The sequence below is a fragment of the Muscardinus avellanarius genome (assembly GCF_963383645.1).
Source record: "Muscardinus avellanarius genome assembly, chromosome: 3".
Taxonomy (NCBI): domain Eukaryota; kingdom Metazoa; phylum Chordata; class Mammalia; order Rodentia; family Gliridae; genus Muscardinus; species Muscardinus avellanarius.
Genome location: NC_137788.1, coordinates 8,726,123 through 8,747,678, shown reverse-complemented (window position 1 = coordinate 8,747,678; position 21,556 = coordinate 8,726,123). Strand labels below are relative to the sequence as shown.

At 52.3% G+C, this 21,556-nt stretch overlaps 1 protein-coding gene across 1 annotated transcript; it reads right to left on the bottom strand.

Annotated features, from left to right (window-relative positions):
* Positions 1-9,695: 9,695 nt before the first annotated feature.
* UBIAD1 (UbiA prenyltransferase domain containing 1) lies at positions 9,696-20,141 on the bottom strand (the record flags this gene model as incomplete). The annotated part of the gene is made up of 2 exons (XM_080692680.1): positions 9,696-10,183; positions 19,613-20,141. The coding sequence occupies 2 exons, from the start codon at positions 20,139-20,141 to the stop codon at positions 9,696-9,698; spliced, it is 1,017 nt and encodes a 338-aa protein (XP_080548806.1).
* Positions 20,142-21,556: the final 1,415 nt, after the last annotated feature.

Here is a 21,556-nt window from a genome sequence, read left to right as displayed (position 1 = left end):
CATTCCGGAGGCTGAGACTGGAGGATCGCAGTTCGCGGACAGCCTCAGATACTTAGTGAGGCCCTCCACAACTCAGTGAGACCCTGTTTCAAAATAAAGAATAAAAGATAGGGCTAGGGGGTGTAGCTCAGAGGTAGAATGCCTCTGGGTTCAATTTATTCTTGCAAAAAAAAAAAGAAAGAAAGAAAGAAGGAAAGAAAGTAAAGAAAAGAAAGTCCTCAGTTGGGCATAGTGAAACACGCCTATATTTCAGTATGGGAGAGGCTAAAACAGGAGGATCGCACAGTAGAGCCCGGCCTCTGCAACTTAGCCAGACTCTCCGCAACCTAGCAGGACCCTGTTCTAAAAGATGGAAAAAGTGGAAGGAGGGGGGATCTAGGGTGTATCTTGGAGGTAAAATGTCTCTGGTTTCCTTTTTCAGTACACAGAAGGAAGGAAGGGAAGAGAAGAGAAAAAAGAAAAAAGAAAGAAAAGAGACCTTTGTGAGAGGTCCCCTGGTTTCTGCATAGAACTCTGTGCTGGTGCCGGGCACTGGTGATCTCTTGGGGGATCAGCAGGGCCCACGCACACACATAAGGCTCTAGTCCCTTCAGATTGCTATAAAAGGGGGAGGGGCACAGAGCAGGGGACTTAACAGGCGTGTCTCACTGCGCAGGGGCGGGGAGGCCAAGGCCAAGGCGGGTTGGCGCCCGCTGACGGCCCACGCGGTGGTTCATGGCGGTTCATAGAGGGGTCTTCATGGAGGACGGCGAGGCGGCTCTCAGGAGCCTCTCTGTGAGGGACTTGTGCCAGTCGCCCACAGCAGCGCTCCTCCTGTGCTGGCACGTTGGCATTAGGTTCCAACACGTGAGTTTCGGGGGCACAGACATTCAGACCACGGCACAGTTCACAGTGATTAGTTGTCGCTGCCCTTATCTGCAGGGACTTGGTTTCCTTCATCTTGTGTTGTTAGGGTTTCTTCTTTCTGTGCTGGGGATTGAACCCAGGGCCATTCTACCATCGAGATATACCCCAGCCCTTCCATCCATCCATCCATCCATCCATCCATCCATCCATCCATCCATCATTTATTTGTTTATTTGGATTCACTGAGTTGCAGAGAGCCTCACTAAATTGCTGAGGCTGGCTGCAAACCTGCAATCCTCTTGTCTAGGCTCCAAGTACGGGGATTACAGCCATGTGCCACCATGCCTGGCTCATAGCTTCTTTTATTTGTGGGTGGGGAGGGGGCCCAGCCCTTTTTATTTATTTTTAATTTAAAAAATTTCCCAGGCGTGGTGGCGCACACTTATAATCCCAGTATTCAGGAGGCTGAGACAGGAGGATCACGGTTCGCGGACAGCCTCAGCTACTTAGTGAGGCCCTTTGCAACTCAGTGAGACCCTGTTTCAGAATAAAGAATAAAAAATAGGTCTGGGGTGTAGCTCAGAGGTAGAATGCCCCTGGGTTCCATCCTCAGTACTGGAAAAAAAATAAATAAAGTTACAGGGCACACGCCTATAATCCCTGTATTTGGAAGGCTGATACTGGAGATTGCAGGTTTGAGGCCAATCTCTGCAATTTAGTGAAGCCCTATTTCAAAATACAAAATAAGTCAGGTACATGCACACTTATAATCCTAGTACATGGGAGGCTGAGACAGGAGGATCACAGGTTCGAGGCCAGTCTCAGCAAGTAGTGAGAACTTCACTGACCTAGAGAGACCCTGTTTTCAAATAAAAGTAAGGCTGAGGGTGTAGTTCAGAGGTAGAATGCCCCTAGGTTCAATCACCAGTGCCAAAATAAATAAATAAAATAAAAAGGGTTGGGGTGCAGTTTAGTGGTAGAGTGCCTTGGGTTCAATAGGAAGGAAGGAAGGGAGGGAGGGAGGGAGGGAGGGAGGGAGGGAGGAAGGAAGGAAGGGAGGGAGGAAGGGGGCTCTAGTTGCAGGTGGTGAGTTGATCGTGCCTGAACACTGGCACATGGAGAAATCAATCTCTTCCTGCCTCAGTTCCCAGAGTCCTGCTGCCTCTATTATGACGTGCGAGGGTAAGCCGTGCACGAACGTTTCCTTAGCAGCTCCAGCGAGTCCTTAACAGGCAGGGCTGCACCTGCTGTATCTGGGCTCCTCTCGGTGCAGGCCCACTGCTGGAAGGCCTAGTGATGACCTGGGGACCCCTGACCCCTCGGCCCCTCCTCTCCCGGCACCCCCTGGCCTCCGTGCTCCCCAGTTTGCAGGAGACGGGCGCCCTGCACCCCGCTTCACTGGACGCCTTCCCAGCTGGCTCGTCTCTGAAAGCCGTTCATCTTGATTAGGTATTGGCAGCCTCGGCTGATTAAACGCCCCCAGCCCCTCCTGCTTGCTTCTCAGCAAGGAGGCGCAGGCCTTCTGCGGAGGTTGACCTTGGCCGCAGACAGCACCCTGGACACACCTTCGTCCACACTCCAGGTGTCACAGCCAGGACAGGTTGATAAAGGTTCCCTAGATGGCCCTCTCAGGCAGCAACAGGGGCGGGGTCTGCGGCTGCTGTCCACCAGCACCTCCGTTTCCAGAACCGCCCATGACCACTTCTGAGAAACCTTGATCCTGCTCCTGGGCCCCTCTTCCTGGGAGCTTCCCGACTGGCTCCATCAGCAGCTCCATGTCCACCCCCGACAGCTGCGGATACTGGTTTATTCTACAGGGATGTGTCCACCTCCTCTCCCGCAGGGTGTCCCCAGCACCCATGTGATGACCAGCTCCCGGGCTGCTCACCCGAGGGGCTCTTTCCAGTTTCAGGAGGCGGATACCCGGGTGGTTTCTAGGAGCCTGATGCAGGCACTGGGATTCGGTGGCTGGGGAGGTCTGGGAGAGAAAAGAAAAGCAAGGTTGGCAGATGGGGCAGGGGAGCATAGCTCTGACCTGAGAAGGGACCCCTTCCGTCCAGCAATAGGCCACCAGCCACAGCAGGCTTAATTATCCAGAGAGCACCAGGCGTGGCGGCACACACTTGTAATTCCAGTACTGGGGAAGCTGAGACAGGAGGATCGCAGGTTCAAAACCAGTCTCAGCAACTTAGTGAGGTCTTTGCAATTTAGTGAGACCATTTCAAAAATAAAAACATAAGCCAGGCATGATGGCGCATGCCTGTAATCCCAGTATTTGGGAGGCTGAGAAAGAAGGATCGCAGGTTGAAGGGCAGCCTCAGCAAGTAATGACTCTCATGAACCTTGCAAGACCCTGTTTTAAAATAGAGCTAGAGATCTAGCTTGGAGGTAGAAATCTCTGGTAACACAAATAAATGAAGGAAGGAAGGAAGGAAGGGGATCAGGGTATATAGATCAGAGGTAGAAAGCCCCTGGGTTCAACCCCCAGTATATATATAATTACCTTGAGAGCTGGCCTCCTGGGTTTGGAGGGCGGAGGGCAGAGAGCCTGCGGGAACTTCAGTTTGACAACCAAGTACAGTGGATCAGTGTCAAGCCTCAGAGCTGCACCCAGCCCGCTCCACCTTCTCACTCTGGCCCCCACTCTGGAATGCCGCCAGCCAGGAGGCAGTGGGCCTGCCATGATGGAAACCACCTCCCAGGCTGGGCGCTGGACCAGGGAGGGCCCGCGCTGACCCAGGGCTGACTCGGGAGCAGGTCCCTGCAAAGAGCCAGGGGTAACTTGGCCAGGTTGGACTCTGACTCTTCAAGGCCCGCTCAGGCACCAACCTTCATCCCCTCCTCCCAGTCCCCAGGGCAGACAATGGGCTGAGTCCCTGTACTATCGGGGCCAAAGACAGCTAGGAGCAGACCAAGGAGACCACGGACTGAACTGTGGCTCTGCCCCTTGCATGCTGGGTTACCCTAGACACGTCTAACAATCTCCCTGAGCCCCACGTGGTGGCACACGCCTGTAATTCCAGTATTTGGGAGGCCGAGACAGGAGGGTCGCGGGTCAAGGCCAACCTCAGCTACTTAGTGAGGCCCTCTGCAACTTAGCAAGCCCCTCTTTCCAAAAAAATACAAAATAAGGACTGGAGATGTAGCTCAGAAGCAGAATACCCTGGGTCCAATCCCCAGAACCAAAAAGATAAATTAATGAAAAATAACAAAGCCAGGTTTGGTGGCGCACACTTGTAAGCCCAGTACTTGGGAGGCTGAGACAGGAGGATCGCGGTTCACAGCCAGCCGCAGCTACTTAGGCCCTCTGCAACTCAGTGAGACTCTGTTTCAAACTAAAGAATAAAAAATCGGGCTGGGGATGTAGCTTGGAGGTAGAATGCCCCTGGCTTTCATCCCCAGTACCGCAAGAAAGAGACAAACAGTAACAGTCAGCCAGCACCTTGACTTTGGAATTCCAGCCCTGGGTTAAGTCCCCAGTACCACAACCACAACAACAAAAAACCAACAACTCCCTGAGCCCCAGCTTCCTGTGTTATGAGAAAGAGTCCTCAATGCCCTATTCATGGGTAATTAAGCTGCAGGATGGGACCTGGAAAATGACACGGGGCCATTCTTTCAGTCATTCATCCAACACTCAGTTATGGAGAGGCTTCCTTCCTGTGCCAGGGAGATGAGCTGGACCCTAAAAGATCTTAAGAGTTTCTGCCGTTTCCCTTCCACTCCCTGCCCCAAGGGGGAACGCGCCTATCTTTGCTGCTCGGGCTCAGCCAGCTGCTGAGGCCTATCAGAGGGTTCCACGGGGCCAGCCATGCCCAGCGCATCTCAGTCCTTCAGCAACCAGCTACTGAGCCCAGTGGTGCTGAGCACTGTGCTGGCCCCAAGATTCGATGGTGAAGGAAGCTCGGTCCTGGGCCCTAGTCCTCCCACCACCCGCAGGGGGCGGGGACTGGCAATAAACATGTGGAAAGATCCATAAGGAACACAGGCTGTGCAACTGCCTGCTTGTGACCCCGATGGGAAGCAATTCTAAGCCAAGCTGGGGGAGCGAGGAGCAAGTATTTGGCAGGATGTGGAGGTGTTAGGAGTCCGTTTTTACAGTGCTGGGACCAGAACATCATGGTTCTGGAGGTTCGGTTCATGGTCCGCCAGCTCCAGGACAGAAGCATCGTGGCGGCAGGGCACATGGTTGGGGGAGGATAGCTGCTAAGCAACTGGAAAGCAGAGTGGCAGAGGCAGAGAGAGAGAGGAAGAGGAGGAGGAAGGGGCCAGGGGAGATCCAGTCCCCAAGGCTCCTGCCCAGCAAATCCATTCCAATGATTAGCACATCAATGGATTGGTGAGATTAGAGCCCTGATCCAATCATCTCACCTCTGAACACTTTTGCATTTCCAGTACATAAGCTTCCCCAGGGGACATTCTAAACCAAAACCCTAACAGTGGACTTTGCGGCACCCCTGGAACCATAGCACACGGAGCCCTGCCTCTCTGGACACACTTTATGTCGTGTCAGTGTAGGCCCCAACTTCTGGTTACCCTCCGCACTCCAGCCTCGTTGGGAGCAGCATGTGTGTAAGGCCCTTGCTGTCCCTCCCTGAGCCCCTGCGCCTGACAGTTATAGCCCCCCACCCGTCCCTGCCCCCCTTGGACATCTCGGCTCTCCTGATGAGCCCCAGCCCTTACCAGGGCCTCCGGCAGGGACCGGCTGGGTTTACACTGCTGTTTGGTGGCCTGGCTTAGTCATTCACCAGGGGAGGGCTGCCCCAGTTTGAAGAAGGGCAAATCGCAAATGTCAACCGGCTGAGACCCAAGTGCAGGTTCTTGCCGGAGGCGCTACTTTTACACCAGCCTGCGCAGTCTGGAGCCAGTAATGAAAGAGGCTGACAGTACATTAGCACAGAGTGGTCCACCGGGCTCGGAGGAAAGGAGCTGTCATCCACCTCCTATCGAGGGCTTTCAGGGGTGAAGTCTACTGCCTGTGCATTTGTGTGTCTATGTATAATCTTAAAAAAAAACAACAACAAGAAAAGAGTATCAATCACAGCCATGCCTGTTAACATGGACGGGTAGACAACAATTCGACACCTAGGAGAAATGTCAGCTTGTCTCTGGTTCTGTCCTTGAAACCCCTGGGGGCGGGTCTGAGAAGCAGCCCCGTACAAGAACAACTGTGTAGCGGGACTGGAAAACCTTAGTCTCCTCAGCCAACCCTCTCTCGTGTGACTGTTCACGTCCAAGTTCCTGGTGATGAGGCACGCTTTCACCCGAACGCCTTTAGTTATAGGGAACTCTACCCACTGGGAGGTTCTGGACACCCTACTTGCCGGCTCCCCTAAAGGATGGAAAGTGCTTCCTGACCTAAGGGTTTAGACTCGGGGCCATAGAGCTTCTATCTGCGGCCGTAGGCTTTACCCTTGGAAGCCACACGCATGCTCGCCAAGCCTAGTCCCTCTGCCCCGGAGTCAACCCTCCTGTGGTCTCCTCTCCTCCAGGCTGCCAGTAGCTTCCTGGACAGGCCCCTGGTTGCTAATAACATTCTTCAAAATGTGATTCCCATGCTGAGAAATGTTAAATCTTTGCTGCAGCTGTTAAGAGTGCAAAAACACACGTAAGCGCAAGCACACACACACACACACACACACACACACACACACGCACACGGAAACAGAGATCCTGGTACTACTTTCCCCCGTTCCACACCACAGCAGATTGTCAAATGCCTTCCTGAAGTGCACAGGTACCCTATCCATGGCACATTCTTGATCTACCCCCACACTGACTCTATTCAGGAAAGAGAGCAGGTGCCCAGGACCGGCCGTGCCCACCCGTGTGGGCGGCCAGTGCGGATGGCCAGGACTCCCACCTTTCTGTTCTGGACGCTCATGTCTTATTCCTTCCGCCTCAGATCACATTTACCTTCATGAAGGTCATTACTGAATCTAACCGCGCTTGGGCCCGTCACAGGTGCGCGGTCTGCCTTTACTATGGGAGTGAACAGAAGAGTCAGAAAGGCGCCACGCGATATGTCCACAGCTTCTTCCCCCCCCTGGCCCTGGAGAGGTGGCACTGAGCGTCCAAGTCCTCTGCTGGGATCTTGTATAAAGTCCAGCAAAGAGTAGGGAAGCAAAGCGGTGCTTGTGTTTTGTTTTTGTTTTGTGGTACCGGGGATGGAACCCAGGGGCGTTCTACCTCCAAGCTACACCCCGATTTATGAGCATCCTGTCAGTCATTTTATAAGCACCTCCTCTAAGGGTCGCGAAACCGCAGTCCGGCTGCCGCACTCCAGTCCTTAGTGACAGGTGCTGAAGGCCGCGCAGGGCAGAGGGCAGCTGTGGCGCCACGTCCCTCCCTCCCGCACCTCTGCTGCTGAGCCTCGGCACTGGTCCACAGCGTGTCACTCAGGCATTTATCCAACCATAGTGCTATCCACTCCACGAATCTCTGCCCCATTCAGAGGATATATTGTCAGCTGCCTAGCTGAAAGCCAGCTGTACTCAATCTATCAGCACGGTGACCCCATCAAAAGAGAGAAAAACGAAAGTAGGGAGGAGAGAAGGAAAGGAGGTTAATGTGGCCTGACCCTGACTGCCTCCAAGTGGTCCCCACTGCCTTGCCAAAGGGGCCTATCAAAGCTGGTCAAACCCCATCCAAGCTCATCACCGAAGCCCAAGTGACCCTCCCCTCCTGTCCCCTCACCCTGCCCCGGTCCCCGAGAGATTGACGCACCAGAGTTCACAACCCGACAATAAGAAAGGGTGGAGGAAGAAAAAGAAACTGGAAGCCAGACCACTGAGGGGCATTTTCTTTTTTTCAAGTGTACAGAAAACCTTCATTGAATCCGGGTACATAATACAAATTATGGTGACCTATATATAAAACCTGGCACCAAATATGGCCTTTTGGGATTTATATATAAAAATATGCGTTAAAACCTGCACCAGAGCACAGTGCAGCAGCTGACTGGTGGTTTTGATGGGAACCGCCAAGGCAGGTGTGGCCTGCAGCCACGGGTGCTCTCCAGCCCCCGGGTGACCCCACAGGAGCTTGGCGGCTCCGAGCACACGTGTGAGGTGCTTCTCTGAAGGCAGGACCCTGCGAGGACCAGATGCCACAAGCTGGCACGGAGGGAAATGGTGCTGGGACAAAGGGTGGGAGGGAAGACTCGTTCTTTCCCTTGTCCTGGGCCCTGACCACCGTTCGAGGGTCCTGGCTCTGTGGTAGACACACCCCCCAACTTAGGAGAAACCAGCAATTTCCAAATACTTTTTCTTTTTTCAGTACTGGGGATGGAACCCAGGGTCATTCTGCCTCCAAGCTTCAGCCTCAGCCCTATTTTTTATTCTTTATTTGGAAACAGGGTCTCACTGAGTTGCAAGGGCCTCGCTAAGTAGCTGAGGCTGGCCTTGAACGCACGATCTTCCTGGCACCACGCCTGGCTCTCCAAATACAAATACATTTTTTTTTCCCCAAGAAAGATGATCATGTCTAGCTGGAGGATCCAAGTTCTAATGAGCCTGATCTGAAGGTTTAAAGAGTTCTTGTGTCATTTCCTGCAGGCCAGAACCCTGAAACACCGAGCAGACCAGCTCCCCACTGCGGCGAAGTGCGGTGACAAGTGTGGCCCCCTCAGCCACACACCAGATGCCACTGAAGTCACACTCTGCGGGCAATGCAAGGGACAGCAGCAGAGCGGAGGCCAGGGCTGCGGGCCGCCCTCACGAAGCCCTCCACTTCCTCTGCAGGGAGAGAACAGGGCTCACATTCACAACTGTCTCCAAGGACGAAGCCCGGGCTCCTTCACGGGCAGGGCCTGTCAGTCCGGCTGAAGAGGGCCCAGGGCTGCTGGCCACTGGCTTGTACACTCACTGGGTCTCTGCCGACCCCCAGCTCTGTGGAAAGTGGACCGTCCCTTACTCAGGTACTGGGGTGCTGCCCGAATAGTCTGGCTCCACAGATGGGAAGCCCCAAGGCTGCACAGGGGTATGGAGACGCAGGTGAGCTGAGTGGAGCGTGGGAGATGACGGGGCGGACAGGGGCTGCGGGCTGAGTAGCCCCCAAGCACGGCTGCACGTCCGTCACTTCAGGGCTCCTGATAGATACTGAAAGGGCTGGGAGTCCTCTCTGCCGGGAGTCCTCCCTGCCATTCTAGTGGTCCTCCAGAGGAAGAACAGCGCGCGACCAATTTCTGTGCAAAGGCAGTGGTTTCCCCAGCTGCCCAGGCGTCTGGCTGCACTGTCTCGCCGCAGGGCGACCTGGCCTTTTCCTTAACTGTGGCAGTAAGTGAAAGCAGAGATGAAGGACAAAAGGGGCCCAATGAGGATTTAGGCAAAAAGCCCGGAGCCACTCAGGCCGTTAACGAGGACTTTCTCTCGCAAGCAGCATAATTTCAGGACACAGTGCTGAGTCAGGGACAGGTGCTCGCCACCGATGGGGCCTGGCACCAATTACCACCAATTCCTAATAGCCAGGATAACAGCACGATGCTGCCCAGCTACCGGGCTCTTTTGGGACAGGAGGCCAGCCTCGCGGCGCCCGCCCGGGTCTTAGGGCATTTTCTCTCGGGCCATTCCATTTTAAAGCAACCTGACAACACCCTCTAGTGGAAATTACAAATAAAACAAGGGCCACGTGTCCAGTTCACCTTCTGGTACCACAATGGTTTCAAGATTCCCCTTCACGTGGAAACCCAAAAACCAAGAGATTATCTTTAAGAAAGACATGATAACAATAATGGCAATGATAATATAAAAAGACAGGAGTGCATGACCCGTGCTTACCACCCACCCTGTGAGTCACATGCGCCGCTCGGGGGCTCAACGTCACAACATCCTACGACGGGGGCTGCGCCCTCAGAGTCTTGGCAGACTGCCTGCTGGGGCCAGGATGATGCCAAAGACATAGAAAAGCCCCAGCAGGAGGTTGAGCTTGGCCGTCCTCTGGGGCAGCTTGTTGAAAGCCTGGCTGCGGAACTGCCGCTCGAGGGCAAAGGCCATGGGGATGGTGAGCAGGGGCAGCGCCAGGCTGATGCTGCAGCGCGTGGCCAGGATGCTGAAGATGAGGTAAGGCAGGAAGAGCAGCGTGTTGTAGAGCACGTAGGACAGGGTGGGGCCGATGAGGATGGCCAGCGTGACGATGCCGGCCTCCCGGTCGGACTCCATGTCCCTGGTGTTGTTGGAGTGGAGAATGGCCTCGGTGCTGAGGGCCAGGGGGATGGCGTAGACCAGCGGGAAGATGGCCAGGGACCCCACCTGGACAGCGTAGGCAAACATCACGGCCAGCGGGCCAAAAGTGATGAGGATGACGAGGTCTCCCAGGGCCATGTACTTGAATCCAATTCCTGTGGCCAGAAAACCAGGAGAATGGTGTGAGATCAAGGCTGCTGTCAGTCAAGGGTAAGCCGTGTCTGCCAAGCCGAGGAGCGGGTTCTTAGATCCTAGGTTGCGCACTCACTTTGTTTTCCCAGAGCAAAATCCCCAGCACCAGCCGGGCGTGGTGGCGCACGCTTGTAATCCCAGCACTCGGGAGGCTGAGACCAGAGGATCGTGGTTCGCGGACAGCCTTAACTACTTAGTGAGGCCTTCAGCAACTCAGTGAGACCCTGTTTCAAAATAAATAATAAAATATGAGGCAGAGGGTGTAGCTTGGAGATCAAATGCCCCTGGGTTCCATCTCCAGACCCTCCAAAAAAAAAAAATACCCAAAAAACCCCAGCACCAAAAGTAAAATAAAATGGTTAGCCGAGCGTGGTGGTGCACACTTGTAATCCCAGCACTTGGGAGGTTGAGACAGGAGGATCGCACAGGTTCAAAGCCAGCCTCAGCTACCTAGTGAGGCTCTCAGCAACTTAGTGAGACCCTGTTTCCAAATAAAATATAAAATAGGTCTGGGAGTATAGATCAGAGGTAGAAAGCCTCTAGGTTCCATCCCCAGTACCACACACACATAATAATAATAATAAATAAGTAAATAAATGGTGACAACGGGCTGCAGCCTAAACTCACCTGCACAGTGGGGCTGGGTGTGCTGGGCCTAAGTGATCACCCTCAGATCTTTAGAATGCAGGGCTCCCAGAGGCATCCCAGGCATGGCCTCTGGTGCTCTCCAACACCAGCAAGCTAATTCTCTAGTCTGAGCTATGTGTTGACAAATAATTTGGGTGTCTGAGGACATGCCCTCCAGGAGGAGGTTGCTTCATGCAGAACCCCAGCTCCAGCGCTGAGTTAGTAAACAGTGTCTCCTGCAACCTCTCACACCCTCGGGGCGCCCCTGCCCAGAGCTGACTGCGCAGGCGCCCGCCCAGCCCCAGCCCCAGCCCAGAAGTCCTCTCCCCAGCTTCCCACCACCCACTCTTCTTTTGCTTATTTCCTCAGCTCCCAGGCCGATGTGGGAGAAAATGCAGCAGCGTGACAGATGTCTGGATTTTCCTAGGACCCTCCTCTTCACCGTGGCTGGAGCGAAGTTGAGCAGAACCTGCGTCCTTGCCGTAAGCAATTCCTACAAGACAAACCCACTGGAGGAATGAGCGGTCTGACAACCGTCCTGAAGTTAGGACACAGGAAAATACGGAGCCCTTGGGGAGAGAGCTGCTTCCCAAGTGGCTGGTGTGTGGCCCAGGCTGTAAGCACCTGATTCAGAGATGGGCCGCACGGGAGTTTCCTCTCGGGCATTCCTGTCCCTCCCAACACCATTTTCTGAGCGAGCTGGCACAGTGAAATACCAGGCCAGTTCTCTGCATAGCCGCCAGAATTAAACTGTTAAGACATAAATCAAAAAGCTGGCAAGGCAGCAGAGCCACTGGAACTCCCGTGTGTTGCTGGTGGGAATGTAAAGTACAACTGCTCCAGAAAACAGCCTGGTCCCGGTGGGTGGCAGAGCCCGCAACCCCAGTACTTGGGAGGCTGATCTAGGAGAATCTCAGGTTGGAGGCCAGCCTCGGCAACTGAGCGAGACCCTATGTCAAAATACAAAGGGCTAGGGGGCATAATAGCTCAAAGATGGAACGCTCCAGCCGGGCGTGGTGCTGCAGCCTTCTAATCCCAGCATTTGGGAGGCTGAGACCGGAGGGCTGCAGTTCGAAGACAGCCTCAGCTACTTTTTGATTGCTTGTTTTTGTTTTTGCAGTAATGGGAATGGAACCCAGGGGCATTCTACTCCAAGCTGCAAGCCCAGCCCTATTTTTTATTCTTTATTTTGAAACCGGGTCTCACTGAGTTGCAAAGGGCCTCACTCAGTAGCTGAGGCTGTCCACGAACCGCGATCCTCCGGTCTCAGCCTCCTGAATGCTGGGATGACAAGCGTGCGCCACCACGCCCGGCTTCACTCTCAGCTACTTAATGAGGCCCTTTGCAACTCAGTGAGACCCAGTTTCAAAAATAAAGAATAAAAAATAGGGCTGGGGATGTAGATCGGAGGTAAATGTCCCTGGGTTCTATCCCTAGTACCACCAAAAAAAAAAAAAAAAAGAAAAAAAAAAAGAAAAAAAAAAGAGACAGAATGCTCCTACATTCGATCCCCAGTACCATTAAATAAATAAATAAATAAGTAAATAGGGTTGGGGGTGTAACTTAGAGGTAGAATGCCCCCGAGTTCAATCCCCAGTACAACACACACACACACACACACACACACACACACACACACACACACACCTACTAATATACATGAGTTTCAAAATCATCGTGCTAAGCAAAAGAAGCCAGACATAAGAGTTGATACTAAAATATAGGCATAAATAAGCCACACTAAATGGTTCCGTCTGTACAATGTTCTCCAACAGACAAAACTACTCTATGTGGAAGGAATGGGAACCGTGGCTGCCTCTGCCGCAGGGTGGGCAGAGGGACCGGCAGGGAGAGCCAAGGAAGCTTTCGGGTGACGGAGACCTCTGCATCGTGAAGAGGGCGTGGGTCACACAACGTGCAACTGTCAAGATTCATCACCAGCAACACTACGACCCCTGCAGGTCACTGTATGTCAGTTATATATCAGTGAAAGCAAATGTTTGTTTGTTTGTTTAGTGGTACTGAGGGTGGAACCCAGGGGCTTTCCACATCCACGCTATACTCCCAGACCTATTTTATACTTTATTTGGAAACAGGTCTAGTTGCTGAGAGCCTCACTAAGTAGCTGAGGCTGGCTTCGAACCTGTGCGATCCTCCTGTCTCGGCCTCCCAAGCGCGGGGATTACAAGCGTGTGCGCCACCATGCCCGGCGAAAACCAGTGTTTCAAGGAGGTAAATCATTAGCCAGGATTATACGCTTGTAATTCCAGTTCTTAGGAGGCTGAGATGAGACAGGAGAATCACAGGTCTGAGGACAGCCTCAGCAAGCGATGAGACTCTCAGAAATCTAGTGAGACCGTTTTTAAATAAAAATAGGGCCGGGCGTGGTGGCGCACGCTTGTAATCCCAGCATTCGGGAGGCTGAGACTGGAGGACTACGGTTCGCGGACAGCCTCAGCTACTTAGTGAGGCCCTCTGCAATCAGTGAGACCATGTTTCAAAATAAAGAATAAAAAATAGGGCAGGGGGTATATCTTGGAGGTCGAATGCCTCTGGGTTCCATCCCCAGACACCAAAAAATAAATAAATAAAATAAAAATAAAATAGGCTAGGAAGATGTAGGTTGGACATAGAATACCCCTGAGTCCAATCCCGTGTGTGTGTGTGTGTGTGTGTGTGTGTGTGTGTGTGTGTCTGTCTGTCTCTCTCTCTCTCACACACACACACACACACACACACACACACTCAATCGGTTATGCCATTACTCTGCTCAGTACATTTCAATGGTTTCTTATTTGTTCACTTAATGAGTTTTTTTTCTCTCTCTCTCTTTTCTGTGGTACTGAGGATTGAACTCAGGGGCATTTTACCTGAGCTACATCTTCCAGTCCAATTTTCTTTTTTTCCTTCCTTCCTCCCTTCTAGTCCTATTTTTTATTTATTTTGAAAGAGGGTCTCAAGGAGTTGCGGAGGGCCTAAGTAGCTGAGGCTGTCTGTGAACTGCAATCCTCCAGTCTCAGCCTCCCAAATGCTAGGATTACAAGCGTGCGCCACCATGCCCGGCTTCAATGAGTATTTTTAATAAGCAGTACATACCAAGCACTGCCCTGGCCACCAGGGGTTCAGCTGAGAACAAAAGACAGAAATCCCTGACCACAAGCTCACATTTCAGGGGAAAATAATTTGCCAGGTCAGTATGTGATGAGTGTATCAGAAGGTGGCATGTACAGGAGAATCAAGCAGAGAAGCACCCCAGGGAAGGTGCTGGAGGGCGAGGGACACGGGGAGAAGGTAATCTGAACAAAGCAGGAAGCGAGGCCACTAAGAAGCTGACGCTGAGCAGAGAGGGGCGGGGTCAGAAGGCACCATGTGGGCAGATGTGAGAGAACAGCACCTGCCAAGGCCCCGAGGTGGGCACAGGCTCCAGGCCCAGAAGGAGGCAGTGTGCTGGCCCGGGGCAGCGGAGGAGAGGAAGGGGGTGGGTCCAGAGATGGAGTCACCTGGAGCTCTGAGCAGAGGACTGACAGCTGGCTCTGCTAATGGGGTTCCTCTGGCTGCTGATTTAGGAAGAGCCTGAAAGGGACAGGGAGAGGTGGAGAGACCAGCCAGGACCTGCTCAGTCGCCCAGCGAGGGGTGATCAAGCGGTAGTAAGATATGAGCAAAAATGCAAGGAGGACCCGTGATTGAGCTGGACAAAGGATGTGAGAAGGGCCAGGAGGCGGCCGGGGCCTGGGGCCTGGGCCTCAGAGCGGGCGGGGACGGAGCCCCGTGGTGCGCTCCTGCTCCTGCCCAGCACGTGCACGCCTGGCTTCTCTCCTCGGCACCGGGCGGGGAGGGGCGGGCAGTGGTTGCCACCCAGTGAAATGGGACAAGTTGTGGTGGAGCGGTTGACCGTAAAGAGACAGAACTGATTTCAGGTATGCTAAGCCTGAGATGTCTGTGAGGCCTCCAGAATGATTACGAAGGTGGATGTGGGCTGGAAGTGTAGGTACAGCAGACCATGCACAAGGCCGGGCTTCGATCCCCAGACCCCTCCGCACACCCTCAAAAGTAAGTCTGCAGTTTGAGAGTCCCCAGCTCACTAGATGAACCTGAAGCCAACAAGAAATATGTGGCCAAAGAGAGCCAAGGACTGGGCCTGGAGCTGGGGTGGGGAGGAGGCAGCAAAGAGTGGGGCCGTAAGACTGACCCAGCTCCTGCCCACCTCTCCATGGCCATCCCCTTCTCCCTTGAGACCGAGGCCCTTTGGGAGGTCCTAGACGGTGTAAGCTCCCCTCCCCCAGGGTATTTGCACTGGCCCTCCACCCCAAAGGCTGGCACCACTATCAGACTCCAATTCTACCCCATGGCCACTTCCTTATCCTTCAAACCTCAGTTGAAATGTCACCTGTGCAGAGCAGGTGCTATCATTTGGATAAGTGGTCCCCAAAGGCCCATGTGTTAAAGGGTTGGTGACAGCCAAGCGTGCTGGCAGATGCCTGTAATCCTAGTACTTGGGAGGCGGAGACAGGAGGATTCACAGGTTTGCAGCCAGTCTCAGCAACTTAGTGAGGCCATCCACAACTTAGTGAGATTCTGTTTCAAAATGAAAAATAAAATAGGGCTGGGATGTAGCTCAGAGGCAGAATGCCCTCGGGTTTAACCCAGCACAACACACACACACACACACACACACACACACACACACACACACACACACGGCCTGGTGATCAGCCTATGGCACTTCTTGGTGGTAGTGGGATCTTTAAAAGGAGGGGCCTGTGGGAGATCTTCCAGTCACTGGGGACCTACCCTTGAAGGGATATGGAGACACCAGCTCCTTTCTCTTGTTCTCATTCCTGGCCATGAAGTGAACTGTCTTCCTCCACCAAGCATTCTCTCCATGATCTCCTCCTCACCACGGGCACAATCATAACGGGCCAAGGGCAGAACCTCCCAACTGTGAACCAAAATAAACCTGTCTTTTTTCTCTTTATTGTGGTACTGGGGATAGAACCCAGGGCATTCTACCTCTGAGCTACAGTCCCAGTCCTATTTTTATTCTTTTTTTGTTTTTGTGGTACTGTGGGTGGAACCCAGGGGCTTTTCTACCTCTGTGCTATACTCCCAGACCTATTTTATACTTTATTTGGAAACAGGGTCCCACTAAGTTGCTGAGAGCCTCACTAAGTAGCTGAGGCTGGCTTCCAACCTGTGTGGTCCTCTTGTCTCAGCCTCCCAAGCGCTGGGATTATAAGGGTGCGTCACCACGCCCGGCTTTATTCTTATTTTGAAACAGTCTCACTAAGTTGTGGAGAGCCTCACTAAGTAGCTGAGGCTGGCTGCAAACCTGTGATCCTCCTGTCTCAGCCTCCCAAATGCTGGGATTATAAACATGTGGCACCATGCCTGTATTAACTTGATTTTTTTCAGGTATTTTGTTATAGTAACAGAAAGTTGACTAACACAGCCTTTTCCTTCACCACTGCCACCTTATGTTTTCTATTAGACCACCCTATTGATTTTCTTTATCAAACAATTGATTGATTGAATGTGTGGTACTGGGGATTGAACCCAGGGCATTCTACCCCCAAACGACACCCCATGTTTTATCTTGAAACAGGGTCTCACTACTTGCTGAGGCTGTTCTTGAACCTGTGATCCTCTTGTCTCCACCTCCCATGTACTAGGATTACAGGAATGCACCACAGTGCCTGGCATCAAGCTACTCAAACAGCCCTACATTTGCTGCTGGCTGGCAGGACACAGAGAATGCTTATCTTTCTCCCTCCTTCTCTGGATGCTCGCTCACAGTCCCCTTTATCTGGCCATCTCCATCTCCTCCACCTCTTAAGCTGGAGTGCTGTAGGGCTCGGTCCTGCTCCTCCTCACTTTTATAACAGTGCTCTCTCCTCTGGTGATCTCATCGGGTCCTACCACTTTATCGATAAGCTAACTGCTCCAGGCAGTTGTCTGGCCCAGACCCCTTCTCTGAACTTGGCTTCTGTCTAACCCAGCTCCTCATGTTTCTGCTTGGCAAGCCAACAGACATTAAGATGCCCCTAGTCTGTCTCCTGACTGCCCCCAACCTCCTTCAGCCTCACTTTTCTCCATCTTGCATGACAACATAAACTATTCTCGTTGCTTAGGTCAAACATTCTGAGTTACGCTTACTTCCCATTTTTCTCTATTTCACATCCCACCCATCAGCAAACCCTGTCGACCTTCAAATGTACTTAGTAGCTGACTCCTAACCTTTCCCACTACAAACATCTTCCTGGATTCCTCAAGCGCTTCGTACTTGGTCTTCAGGCTTCTGCCTTTGGCCCACTTCCCTTTACCCACTCTCGATACCTTACAGTGAGTCTTTTTTTTATTTTTTGGTTCTGAGATTGAACACAGGGGCATCCTACATCTGAGCTATTCCACTAGTCTTTTTTAGGTTTTATTTTGTAGTACTGGGGATTGATCCCAGAGACATTCTACCTCTAAGCTACAACCCAGCCCTATTTTTATTTACTTGTTTATTTATTTATTTTTTGTGGTCTTGGGGGTGGAACCCAGAGGCTTTCTACCTCCGGGCTATACTCCCAGACCTATTTATATTTTATTTGGAAACAGGGTCTCACTAAGTTGCTGAGAGCCTCACTCAGTAGCTGAGGCTGGCTTTGAACCTGTGCGATCCTCCTGTCTCAGCCTCCCGAGCGCGGGGATTACAAGCATGTGCCACCACGCCCAGCAGTAGCCTACTTTTATTTTGAAAGAGGGTATGACCAGGTTGATGAGTTTCACTACTTCCTGAGGCCGTCTTAGAACTCTGATCCTCCTGTCTCAGCCTCCCAAGTCCTGGGATTACAGGTGCGCATCACCACACACGCAGCTTATTTTTATTTTGAAAGAGGGTCTTGCCAGGTTGCTGACCGTGCAATCCTCCAGTCTCAGTCTCCCAATTATTGGTGTAATAAGTGTGAGCCACCGCACTCAGTTTAAAAAAAAATTTTTAAACATACTTTAAAACAGTATGTTATTATGCAGGCAGCAACCTCATACAACTTATCAAGTTATGTATAAGTTGAAACATTATGAAATGTTGGCTGAACCTGGGGCATACTTTCTTTCTTTTTTTTTTTTTTGTGGTACTGGGGGTGGAGCCCAGGGGCTTTCTACCTCCGGGCCATACTCCCAGACCTATTTTACACTTTATTAGGAAACAGGGTCTTATTAAGTTGCTGAGAGCCCCACTAAGTAGCTGAGGCTGGCTTCGAACCTGTTCAATCCTCCTGTCTCAGCCTCCCAAGCGCGGGGATTACAAGCTTACGCCACCACTCCCAGGTTGAACCTGGGGCATTCTATCTCTTAGTTACAGCCCAGCCCTTTTTTTTGTTTATTAATCAGGGTCTCCCTAAATTGATGAGGCTGGCCTTCAACGGATAATCTTCCTGTCTCAGCTGCCTAGGTACTGGGACTACAGACATGCACCAGGCCCAGATATTACACTTAACTGCATCAAGCGGCCATGTAGAGCTGGGGGTGGTGGTCCACACTTGTAATCTCTGTGCTGAAGCCAGCCTAGGCAACTTAGCAAGGCCCTCTGCGACTTAGTGAGACCCTGTTTCCAAATAAGAAATAAAATTGAGTTGGAGGTATAACTTGAAGGCAGAATGCCTCTGGGTTCAATCTCCAATTAAAAAAAAAAAAAAAAAAGGCCATGTAGATTTGTATACATCCATTCTACAATGCTTACACAAGGCCAAAACTGCCAAATACTACTTTTTCTTTTTGTGGTAGTGGGGATTGAAATCGGGGCATCTAACTCCAAGCTACACCCCACCCAGCTCTATCTTTTATTCTTTTTATTTGAAACAGGGTCTCATTAAGTTGCAGAGGACTTCACAAGTAGCTGAGGATGGCCGTGAACTTGCGATCCTCCTGCCTCAGCCTCCCAAATACCGGGATTACAAGCGTGTGCCACCATACCCGGTTTAAATAATACGTCGTGTGTGAGGAGGGGTAGGACTGAGTACTAAAACCAGGGGCATTCTACCTCCAAGCTACCCCCTCAGCCCCATTTTACTTTTATTTTGAAACAGGGTCTTGCCAGATTGAGGAGAGTCTTGCTACTTGCTACTGCTGTCCTCCAATCTGAGATCCTCCTGTCTCCATCTCCCAAGTACTGGGATTACAAGCGTGTGTCCTTGTATCCAGCTCAAATAATACATTTCTTAAAATGTATCCACATCCTGATCATTAAGTGTTGCATAACTCCTATGAGCAAGAGACCAAAAGAAGTCCCACATACCAGGAACCTCCTTAGTCCTGAGCTGGTCATCCTATATTTACTCATTTTACTTTTTGTCTTTCTTCATAAAAGCAGAGGGCAGGATCTGTGCCTGCTGTGTTGACCCAGAACAGTGCACAGTAGGTAGGGCTTACCCCTGCCCATCACCTTAACAACCTGTAACAAGGTGTCACCTAGCAAGCTAGCCCGAAAGTTAACAGTGCTCCTCAGAGTTCGTTCTACTAAAATTTGAAACTGTGGCATTATGAAGTATGATCAACAACAAAAAACTAGATACATACAATGTCCATACATATATTTGAGGCATCCTCAACATCCATAAGGCAAGCCAGGGTCTTTACAACTTACTTTTCAAAACATCCACGACCCACACACTACAGATTCCAGGTAAAGAGTCTAATTTGGGGGTGGGGGGACACTTTTGACATCTCTATCATTCCTATGCAAAGCGGCAGTTCCCAGCACAGGAAACAGGCCACTCCTTACCTCCTGTGTAGAGAAAGGAGCCAGATAGGCCTCCGAAGTAGATGAGAGCCAAGTGCTCCAGTTTCAGAGTGGACAGGTAGTAGAGGCACGCGGCACAGACGCAGCCCAGGGTGTAGAGGAAGACTCCAAACCAAACAACATCCTGGGGCTCCAAAATGCGGTCCACCAGGGTTCTGTCATCACTCTTTTTGTGGTCAATGCCCTTGGAAAAGTCATAGTAAGTGTTGACCAAATTGCCAGCCCCGTGCACAGCCAGGACAACCACAGCACAACCCACCAAGAGTCTAGGGTCCAGGACGCCCTGGGATCTGTAAGCCAGGGCACTGCCCAGGGCCACCGGGGTCAGGGAGGCACTGAAGCTCCAGGGCCTCAGCGCCAGCACGTAGGAAGCGCACTTCTGCCTCCAGGAGCGCTGGGGGGGCCTGTCCTGCTCGGGCCACCCGTTCCCCAGCGGGTCCCTGTCTCCAGCCTGGGTCGCTTCTCCGGCCTGGATGTTAATCTTCTCCCCCAGCGCCTGGAGGGCAGCCATGGAAGCTGCACGTGGCCAGAGTCAACTCTAAAGGTGAGCCACTCGCAGGGACCGCCCGGGGGTGGAGAGGCGGGGCGGCCGGGCCTGACCTTTCCTGGCTCCGCCCTGGGGCAGGGCTGGAGAGGCGGCGGGCACTGGGGGCACCAGTTGCCGGCCAGCGCCCCGCCGGGCCCCGACCACCCGCCACCCGGATGAGGCCGACCTCCAGCCCTGCCCTAGAGCTCGAGGCCCAGGCCGGGTCGCCCCCAGCGGGCCGCCGGGGCCGCCATCTTGTGCGCCGGCCTCAGGACGCCGGCCCGGAAACAGAGGCCCAGGCGTGGGCAGGGCCGGGAGAGCAGGCCGGGGGCGGGGCTGGCATGTGGGCGTGTCCGTGGGCGTGGTCTGGGGCGGGGCCACGCCGGGCGGCCCCGGCGGATCCGGCGCTTCTAGTCTGCTGCTTTCCTCTCTGCAGCTACTTCCACAACCACAGGATCCCCAAAGTGAGCCCAGACCTCTCACTTTTCTACTTACCCTGCACTTTCATCCACTGAGATAAGATTCACTAAATTCTCCGTGCAGCGATCCCTTACTGTGCAGACACTCCGTTATCTCGACTTGTATCTGCATTATAGAGAGGTGGTGCTCCACTTATGGTGGGGGAAGGTTTCCCCCCCAAATCCACTCTATGTTGAAAATATTTGACATCGAAGAGGCACTTAGTAATACACCCGGCCTATGGATATCATGGGTCAGTGTGCCTACCTTAAACACGCTCAAAACATTAGTTTACAGCTGGGAAAAAATATCTGAGGCAAAACCTTTCTTACAACAGTGTTTACGCTCTCGTGTAATTTATTGATTGATGTATTAAGTTCTTTTTTTGTGTGTGGTACTGGGGATTGAACCCAGGGGCCTCCTACCTCCAAGCAACACCACCCCCCAACCCTAATTTTTTATGCTTTATCTTGAAACAGGGTCTCACTAAGTTGCAGGAGCCTCACTAAGTAGCTGAGGGTGGCCTGTGATCCTCCTGTCTCAGCCTCCCAAGCACTGCGATTACAGGCATGCCTGGCTTATAAGTATTGAGGTTGACTCCAAGGTTGTCCTATCAGCCCACTCCCCCATCTGGTGTTTTTTTGTTTTGTTTTGTTTTGAGACACATTTCCTTAAATGACCCAGGCTGGCCTCCAACTTGGGGTCCTCCAGCCTCCCAGGTGCTGAGATTACAGACTTGTTCCACTGCACCAGGCCAGGATGTCATGTAAATTATTAAATACTGTGCTCAAAGTGAAAAGCAGAATGGTTGTATGGGCACGCTTCTGCACCACTGTAAAGTTGAAAAATCATAAACTGGTACTTTTATGTAAGTAAGCTGGGACTGTCTGTGGTGTCCGAGGACACGCTCACCTCTTCCCAACTTCTCACTCAATGACATT